At 39.7% G+C, this 9,944-nt stretch overlaps 1 protein-coding gene across 2 annotated transcripts; it reads right to left on the bottom strand.

The window, feature by feature from the left end:
- Positions 1–305: 305 nt before the first annotated feature.
- On the bottom strand, positions 306–9,465 carry tbc1d7 (TBC1 domain family, member 7). 2 transcript variants are annotated; one of them, XM_079157264.1, is made up of 8 exons: positions 9,317–9,465; positions 7,928–8,041; positions 7,554–7,634; positions 7,232–7,422; positions 5,989–6,126; positions 5,037–5,182; positions 1,324–1,453; positions 306–1,227 (listed from the first exon to the last, which is right to left on the bottom strand). In XM_079157264.1, the coding sequence occupies exons 1-8, from the start codon at positions 9,372–9,374 to the stop codon at positions 1,141–1,143; spliced, it is 945 nt and encodes a 314-aa protein (XP_079013390.1). In that variant the 5' UTR covers positions 9,375–9,465; the 3' UTR covers positions 306–1,140. The 2 variants fall into 2 exon arrangements, with proteins under 2 accessions (XP_079013390.1, XP_079013391.1); XM_079157265.1 differs by lacking the exon at positions 9,317–9,465 and adding an exon at positions 9,108–9,302.
- Between the last annotated feature and the right edge of the window lie 479 nt (positions 9,466–9,944).

Below are 9,944 nucleotides of genomic sequence, written 5' to 3'. Positions count from 1 at the left end.
TGTCCTCGCTTTCCTTCGGGGGTTTCTTGTGTTGGCACAGTGTTATTCCATAGATGGCATCTCAATGATCGCTTCTTAAATTTGCCAGAGGAATCAAAATGGCAGCTGAATCTTAAGCCAAAATGAACCTAAAGTCCTAAAATGCTCTCTGCAAGCCAGTAACAGTGAGAATTTAGCTCTCCTCCTACCACATACACAATCAACTGAGCAATAATTCCAGATTCTTTTCATTTGCACATCTGTATCTGGGCTGCATTCAGGAGCTCAAAACACCTTTCAGACTTCAGATCTGCATTTTAAACCACAGCAAGTCGCGATCTTGAAAGCATGTTGGAGTGACTGCGTTCAGTAACCCACTGTGTCACTGTGCCTACAGTATTGTTTACAGGGATTTAAAAGTTGCCAAATTATCTGGAGACACAGCAAAAAGTTACCGAACCCTCTGCAAAAGGACACGGTAGACTTATTTTTTTTTTTGCATTTCATTTTTTTTTTTTATTGTCTGAGATTAATCTTTGGTGGTACAAAATATGAAATTTGCCACTTTACTTTTTTATTATTATAGTTTACAGTCCTTATTAGGTTCATAAACCACAGTGCTGACCACACTATTGAAAGAACTGGTTGGTCTGTTGTGTGTGTTATGACTGTACGTACAAGCGTCGGTATCATTACCGTCTCTTCTACGTTTAAAAATGTTTTGAAAGAAATGTACTCAGAATTATAAGACTTGTACATAGCAAAGAAAGTAAGCGAGACTTTTCAAATGTTTTTTGTAAAGCAGAAAAACTGCATGTGGGTATTAATTTATTGTGAGTCTTCTATGATGTATGACGTTTCTTAAAGAAAGAAACTTATTAAACAATAAGTTCATGCTTCCTTGTCTTTGTCTTTGTCCATCCACTCTGCATAGCAGCTGTCTTTCCCACGTTTAGTTCATCACATTCTTTGGGGGAAAGCTGAAAGTCAAAGAGAGCATTGGCTCCAAAGTCCTCGGACTTATTGAAAGTAGCCCGTGTTGACTTTTCCGTCCAGTCCTGCGGAGACTCATCCATAATGTCGGAGTCAATCCTGATGCATCCTGGGAGAGCATCTCACCTCCGGGCCCACGTTTCCGTTGCGTGGGGAGCTCCATGTTGACTATACAGCGTGCATTGGAGTGCCACAATATTTGTGCCACAGGTCGATAGCTTTAGTCACAATTGCATCCGTGTTTTCCTGCGGTATCTGGAAGGGAAACGTCATCGTGAGCTTTTACAAAAAGGAAAAACAATATTTCTGTTTGGTGGACCACAACGTAACGACATGCTGATGTTTGCTCACATTGCACAGAAACCTGACCACGCCTTCAGGCCGGGTGATTCCCAGCAACATGATCTTGTAGCTGAGCAGAATCTCCAGGGCCACAAACACCAGGATTTTACAGGACCCACTGATGACCTTGTCCCACACCCTACAAAAAACAAAAGGCATTAGTTCATTTGACCAGTTTGAAGAATTTAAGGTCAAGATGTAAAAAACATGTACCATTGTATTCAGAGATATGAAAACAAAGTCTGTCTGTTGCCTCTCACTCAATCTGCAGCATTAAAGCTAAGCAACATATTTAAACATTCAACATTGACCGGGCAGTTTGATTCTGCTGCAAGTAGCTTATGTCTGTCAGCGAGACCAACGTTATAGCTTTGTTTCTTTAAGCTATTGTGGCCCATAAGTATGGTTATTATGGTAATTGTTGGAATGCTGTCAAGCATTCCAACTATTGTTATCCTGTTTCTTTATTCCTCTTTTTATATTTCTTCCGTCCCCATTCTTTGAAACGCATCTTCTTCTTCATATTTTAAGCTACAGAAACCGTTCAACTATCAAAATGTTCAGCTCTTTAAGGACATTTATGCTATGTCTCTTCATATTTCTAATCTTTAAACTTTTTGAATTATTAAGCTTTTTTCAACTTTTTTTTGAATGGGTTTCTATGGAGAATATTTTCAAATATTTCAAATAATTCTTCAACTTTCAAATCCTTCAACTTCCTCATACTTTCAGCTACAGACACCATTTCAACTTTAAAATACAGAGAAAATCTTAAGCTATTATTGTATGTTATAATCTTTTTTATATCTTTTATACTTTTTGAACTGTCCCATTTTAACTTTTATGATTTTTTCAGTCCTCTTCTGCCTTTATAATGGGTGTGTATTGCGCTGCTTAGAGTGCGTGATGTCACCGCTAGAGTGAAGAGCAGCTTCAGATTCTTGTGAAAAAAATAATTGTCTTTTGCCTTCGACTCCACAATTTACACTCTTCATATATATTTTTTAGTTCATACAGTAGCTAATCCTGTCTTCTCGTTAAAAAGTGATTGTGGAATCCCACAGATTTACACATTTGGCAGAAAATGACTTAATTGAGAGGAAAAACCAACTTTCTGCTCCATAGAGACCAATGTTAAATCTGACCACTCATTTCTCAAAGAAAGCAGACAGTACCAGTTTTGTATATTGCGCCGGAGCTCACATTTTTAACACCACCAACATAAAAAACACATCATCGCGTTCGGCAGAGTCTTATCTTTCTCACGGTATCCATATTTTGGCACTCAGACTCCTGCTTTTTGTTAAAAGGAGGCAGGAGTTTTGTTCAAAATCACTGTTTACTGTAACGTTTATTAATCAGTCTGCTTCTAACGCCAGGTGCGTCCTCACCATGGCAACCAGTTACACACACGCACGCTCTCTCTCTCTCTCTCTCTACACACACACACGACTTGGAGATATTCAGTCAAAGGCATTTTTAGACCTCCTGTCTGTCTGTCTGCCTCTCTGTCTCACTCACTCAGTCAGTACATATAACTGTCTGTCTGCCTCTCTGTCTCACTCACTCAGTCCATCTAACGGTCTGAGTCTGTCTGTCTGTCTGTCGGTCTGTCTCACTCACTCAGTACATAAAACTGTCTGTCTGCCTGTCTCACTCAGTACATATAACTGTCTGTCTGCCTGTCTCACTCACTCACTCAGTACATATAACTGTCTGTCTGCCTGTCTCACTCACTCAGTCAGTACATATATCTGTCTGTCTGCCTGTCTCACTCACTCAGTACATATAACTGTCTGTCTGCCTGTCTCACTCACTCACTCAGTACATATAACTGTCTGTCTGCCTGTCTCACTCACTCAGTACATATAACTGTCTGTCTGCCTGTCTCACTCACTCACTCAGTACATATAACTGTCTGTCTGCCTGTCTCACTCACTCAGTCAGTACATATATCTGCCTGTCTGCCTGTCTCACTCACTCAGTACATATAACTGTCTGTCTGCCTGTCTCACTCACTCACTCAGTACATATAACTGTCTGTCTGCCTGTCTCACTCACTCAGTCAGTACATAAAACTGTCTGTCTGCCTGTCTCACTCAGTCAGTACATATAACTGTCTGTCTGCCTGTCTCACTCACTCAGTCAGTACATATAACTGCATGTCTGTCTGTCTCACTCACTCAGTCAGTACATAAAACTGTCTGTCTGCCTGTCTCACTCACTCACTCAGTACATATAATTGTCTGTCTGCCCGTCTCACTCACTCACTCAGTACTTATAACTGTCTGTCTGCCTGTCTCACTCACTCAGTCAGTACATATAACTGCATGTCTGCCTGTCTCACTCACTCACTCAGTACTTATAACTGTCTGTCTGCCTGTCTCACTCACTCAGTCAGTACATAAAACTGTCTGTCTGCCTGTCTCACTCACTCACTCAGTCCATGTAACTGTCTGTCTGCCTGTCTGTTCTCCATGAACAGGCTGCTGGCACACAGGTGTTCGTGATTACGGTAATCAGCAATGTTGATAAACACACAGACTCACAGACACACGCGCACATACACTTCTCTCTCTCTCTCTGTGTCTCTCATTCAGTCATTCAGGTCTTGGATACTTTTAGAGGACCCCCCACACACACACTTATTCTAATGCTACTAATAATTCTACAACTTATAATACTTCTACTACAACTTCTACTACTACTACAACAAATATCGCTACTGCTGACATTTTTTAAGCCACATAAACCATTCAAATATTAAAATGTTCAGCTCTTTCAGGAGAGGAGTGATATGACTTTTCATATTTGTAAGCTTTAAACTTTGAATTATTCAGCTTTTTGCAATCTTTTTTTAATTGGATATCTATGGAGAAAATCTTCAAATCCTCTTAAACTTCTTCAACTTTCAAAGCCTTCATCTTTCTCATACTTTCAGCTACAGACGCCATAGTTAAACATTTCAACTAGAAGGGTTTTCAGCAATGCAGTTTAAATGCTTTCAGGCTACAACATTTTTCAGACAGGTAGTCTCCCATTTCTGTATTTTCAGCCATTTGTAATCTTTAAACTTTTTGAATTATTAAGCTTTTTGCAATTTTTTTTGATTTGGATATCTATTTTCAGCAATGTTTTTGCAATTAATTTCAGCTTTCAGCATTCCAACGCATTTTCAGCAGGAAATGCATTTTCTAGTTTACAATTTGTTTATCTTCATTTGTACATGTTTAAAAGAGAACGTATATGTGAATCTCCACCTACTTCTGTGGATTCTTTTGAGACTGTTAAACTGTTTATGTAGGAGGTTTCCACTGAACAAAATGTACATCCCGTTGATTCTTATCTCATTGTAGCTGCAAGTCTGAATGCAACACAACACCAGGATCAGATTACACAATGACAGCCTGAGGCACATGGGAAGTCATAAACAAAAATGATCAAATGTTAGTTTGTAGACGAGCGTATTTTAGTTTTGTCGTGTGAACACACCCAGACGCCACGTCACACGGTAGCACGAGCAGGTTGGATGAAATGACATAATGTTGCTTTCCTACCAACTTGTTCTCAACGGTTGAATAAAGTTAATTTGATTAGCATGTTTGGTTCAGACTCAAGTCTGCTGAGGAGAAACTAAGACTGACTGAACCCTTGCTGTGTGTTGGCTCTGTGAAAGTGTGCCGCTATAGTGGCCAGGTTTGTGCTATGAACCGTACGCTGACCTTTGCAGGCTGGATTCGGGAAGGCAACCGGCGAAGCAGCGTCTGAACCAGAGGCTGTAAGGCAGCTGAGCCAGGGCTCCAGTGTTCTTCAGATGCCTCAGCAGTCGAGGTTCCTCCTGACTCAGATAATGCTCCAGGCTCTTCGGCTACACCAAGACGAAAGAGGTGGAGACAACCAGTCTTTAGTCACAGTGACGTACATAAAAAGAAATAATTTTTCCATCCATGATGAATTCAGATTATTTTTGGTAATTAATTTGCTTTTGAGTACGATTAAAAATGATCATGAGGTCCACAAACTGGAAATGATGAGAGCTTTGTTTGAACTGGACTGGATACCAGTATCGGAACACGAGTCTATGCATGATCCGGTATTATCTAATATCATTCATAAGCTCATTTAGGCAACACAGGAACAACATGTGCCACTTGCTACCCAATCCCTACATCCTACCCGATCAGTACAAGCGCTCACTCTTTAGCTACTTTCATCATCTGCTCCTGAAAGAACGATTGCTGCGTTCTAAATCAATGATGGAAGAAGCTAATGAGTGAGCATCTTGCTTCTTTCTGATCTCTGTTGAGAGCTGGGCAGGTGCTAACAGAGAGTGTAATGTTAGCCAGAGCTAGCAAAATGTCAGCAGTTTACAAATATTTTACACTGTAAAATCTGTCAAACTAGGGAATTAAATAAAGTTCTATGGCTTTCATTCTCTGTTGTTCATGTTTTATGATATCACATCCATACACGCGAGAAGTATACAGCTGTTAAAGAATAATAATAGCATATATATTTTAGTTTCTTAACACATAGGTATCCATCGGTATCAGAACATCTCTATCATCCATGAAGGGCAAAAGATGCAGCTGAAATTTCAGAAGAAATTCCAGTCAGAGGACCTTAAGCTGAGAACTGTTAATCAAACTAAGTCAATAACTGTGGAACACTTACAAGGTGGGGTATTGAGTCCCCAAACTTTGTGTGGAACTGATTGATGAAACACTTGATCAGCCAATAGCAGTCGATGGGATCATCTACGATCTCCTCCATGGCTCGACTGATGGAGAGGAAGTCCTCGTTCTCTTCATCCTGAAAAAACAACAAGACAATAATCAAGCATTACAACATTAAAGAATAAAGGAAGCAAAGAGAAATCCAACTATTTTTAACCTGAAGAACATTCCCAGAACATACCTGTCGCAACAATCACTCATTAAAAATCTCTTCTGTAACTGTACTAAAAGAAGAAACGACTAGATGGATAATCATTTTCAGGATAGTTAAGCATCTAATACATTGGAGTAATTTTGAGGCGCTTTTCGGGGCTCAAGAGGGTAGAAGAGCATGTCGTCCTTAAATCACAAGGTTGGCAGTTTGATCCCCGGCTCCTCCTGTCTGCATACCGACGTGTCCTTGACGGGACACTGGGCATTTTACAGCAGCCCACTGCTCCTAAATGCTTAGGATGGGTTAAAGGCAGAGGTTACTACGCTGTGCTGTAAGTTGTTTTTAGGCTGATAAATAGTTTCAAAGACAAAACTCAGCTGTTGCACGAAAGTAGTCATAGTCGGGGTGATTTGGACACATTCCCACTGCCCAATGTAAGTCTGTGCAGTTTCCCTGTTTAATGATAGCACTGCTTAGTGGGTTATTGATGTGGAACTGAAACAAAAAGGGTTTTATGTGGTACAAATTGTAAGTGATGGCCTAACATTAATCTTAACATCACATGCTTCATTTTCCACTCAGGCGCCGCAATTCTGAGACTTTAGTCATTTCATGGTACCAGAAGCATTAACTTACAGATGTATGCATGTTTGAAAAAAAAACATTTAAAAAAAATCTGACTATGCTCACATTACTATGAGCTCCAAAAAAACCCATCTTTGGTCAAACTCACACGGTTATTATGTAATCCACACGTGCATTTAAAGAGATCAACGCCAGGAAAAATATACACGTGCAAATTTAAATAAATGCAGCCACATGTCACACATCAACACACAACCCTCTAGACCCAAGTTCACTCACATTTCTAATTAGCTCTGCATTAGACCATCAGCTGAGCATCTAAAACACAGCTGTTATGGCAAATCCTGCGTGCATGGTTGAGCACAATCTTGGACATTTTTACCAGATACAATCTGAATGTTTTTCCTCATGCTTTATCAGTTCTCAAACATGACTATCTTACCGGCGCTGAGATCTCAGAGCACCGTGGGAGCACCTGGCTCTCCAGCTGGAACATGCGCAGGTAGACATGGGTGCAGGGAGTGGAAGAGTTGACGTATCTCATCACCTCCAGAGCCTCCAGGATGTCCTGGTACTGCTCTTTCCTGTAGCCTCCCACCATAGTGTGAGAGTCACTGTGGGGAGGTAGGATTCCTGCAGGAACAGGAGAGTTTGTTGGGGAACGTCACTTTATGCACAGATCACCATTTGATTCTTTTACATGCACTTATGGAAATGCAAGCCATGACAGTAATATGTGTGCTATGTATGTGTGTGTGTCTTACCCAACAACACCTTCCACACATGGATCCTGTACATGGAGGGGAGGGGGAACCTCTGACTGAAGGTGCTCAGCTTTTCTAGATCTATTAGAACGGTGAAAACATTGGTACAAGAACCAGAAAACTCCAGCAACCAACCACGCATACATTCAGAGATGATCTTGAAGCAGCTGCGGGAATAAATCCGTGGTGAACTGCAACCTATTGTAGTTTGTTGTTGATACCTGTTGAATGTACTGTCTGTATGATGTGTCTTATTAACATCACTGATGGTGCATACTCATGTGACAACCCCCAATACTGTTCCTAAACCACATTCATTCAGTATGCAAGCTGTGTTTAGATAGAAATGCTGGTAAATAGGAATCGCTGCCTACCCAGAGGATTATCCTTGAGCAGTATTTCCAGAGATTTCTTCTCCTCCACTCCTCTGAAGCCCACTTTCTCATAATATGCGGAGCGAAAGTTTCTTTGAGGGTCGTCAGCCATACCTTTAGTGTGTAGTTAAACATGACAAAAAAAATCCTCAAAAGACTAAAACAAGACCACAGCGCATTTAATCTGTTTCTTAATTGTATTTATATTAAGAGTCAGTGGTAGAACATAACTAAGTACACATTTGATTTACTTGAACTTAACTCTTTCCATGACACTTTGTACTTCTACTCCACTACATTTCAGAGGGAAATATTGTGTTTTTTACAGCACTGCATGTATACGTCAGCTTTAGTAACTAGTTACTTTACAAAATAAGATATTTTGCATACAAAAGCAAAAACATTACATAGTCCCAGTTTAAAATGTTGAGTTTTTCTGCTTTTTCTGTCAATTAATATCTTGAATTCTGGACCATTGATCGGCAAAACCAAGCACTGTGAAGGTGGCACTTTGGGCTCTGGGTCATTTCTCACCATTTTCAGAAGTTTTAGATATCAAACAATCTACTTATTAATCAAGAAAACAATAAGCAGATGAATCCATAATGAAATCAGTTGCAGTCCTTTAACACAAGCAAGTAGCTCCAACTTAACCAACTAAAAATCTAAATTGCTTTTTACATAAATGCATGAGTAATACAAGTTAATCATATATACTAGTAAAAGAGTCACAGGGGACGTTTTTTTTTTTACAGTGTATCTCTACTTTTTATACTTTAATTACAATTTCCTTATTATATTTACCCAAGTAACCTTCACTAAAATTCGTATTTAAATGCAGGATATGCACTTGTAACGGAGTAGTTGTTAACAGTGTGTTAAAACCAACACAACTGATAGTGTCTATGGGTATCTGAAAAACTTCCTCCAACACTGTTAAGAGAAGATGATGGTTTTATTTAACGTTATATCTCACGTTGCATTAACGTTACAGTAACGACTTTGCAGCCAGCTGTCGTTACTTTGTGTAGAATAGCATGTTAAAAGCATACACTGAGACAAATCCTTCGTCAAGCAAATGATAAGTGTGAGGCGCAGTGCAGCATTTCGTTTTAGTGTATTTTAAAGCTTGTAGTTTAGTTTTAAATGTTTTTTTAAACAAATTAATTAGCACTCCTACCTTGTACAGGTGTGTTTCACGCCAACTGAATTACATTTGCTGTACGCTAGTTAGCTAACTTAATAACGTCAGCTACAGAGCTCAACACGTACGAAGCGTTTGTAACGGTAGCATTAGCAACACGACCAGTCGATTAATTGGCATTTAGGTGGACGTTCTCGTTGCATTGCGGTGAAAAAAACACACACATTTAGGTTTCCGTTCATTACCGTTGTTGTTATCGAAACACTTCCGGGTAGCGTTCAAGACCTCTGGGGTATCGCACATGCGCAGTGTGGTGAAGTAGCAACGTTGAAGGGTTAGCTACATTTATCGGGTTACAGCAGCCCCTCCCATGGGTTATACCTCAGTGATATGACGCGTGACATCGGCCCAATCCCAATCTCCACCTTTACGGATTTTGAGGTTTTTGCGCTATCGAAAAATCCGTAAAGGTGGAGATTGGGATTGGGCCATCTCCTCATTTAACCTATGCTTTTAACTCTCCTGTTGTCTTTTATCTTGACGGTTGGCAAACGACGATTTAATGCTCTACCGCCACCAACTGGTATGGAGGGTGGATCAGAACGCTATTACAATATAAAAATACAATCATATTATGTATTCATATTTGTCGAATATACTGATATAGTAATGTACAACACTTATTTCATGAGTTCTTTGTATAATATCTGTTCTTCTAAGATTTTGTATTAAATGCCTACTTTGTTCCACATATTTCTGATGATATATATCATATATCATGTGTCTCCTGCCCACAGTAATCACATCTACTTCATGTTGAAAAAGCATAAGCATTTGTGACCAATTTTCAATTGTTTACTTAAATAGACTTCT

Source organism: Pholis gunnellus, assembly GCF_910591455.1.
Source record: "Pholis gunnellus genome assembly, chromosome: 4".
In the NCBI taxonomy this organism is placed as follows: Eukaryota; Metazoa; Chordata; class Actinopteri; order Perciformes; family Pholidae; genus Pholis; species Pholis gunnellus.
Note: the sequence above shows the minus strand (reverse complement) of the source record. Positions and strands in the feature narration are given on the sequence as shown.

What these genes read in the sequence shown, in the direction of transcription:
- tbc1d7 (XM_079157264.1), bottom strand. Translation starts at nt 9,374, where the DNA reads ATGTGCGATACCCCAGAGGTCTTGAACGCTACCCGGAAGTGTTTCGAT. An exon ending in GTGTTTCGATAACAACAACG is followed by an intron (nt 8,042 to 9,316) that starts GTAATGAACGGA and finishes TACACACTAAAG; the next exon opens with GTATGGCTGACGACCCTCAA. An exon ending in GGGACTCAATACCCCACCTT is followed by an intron (nt 5,183 to 5,988) that starts GTAAGTGTTCCA and finishes GTCTTGGTGTAG; the next exon opens with CCGAAGAGCCTGGAGCATTA.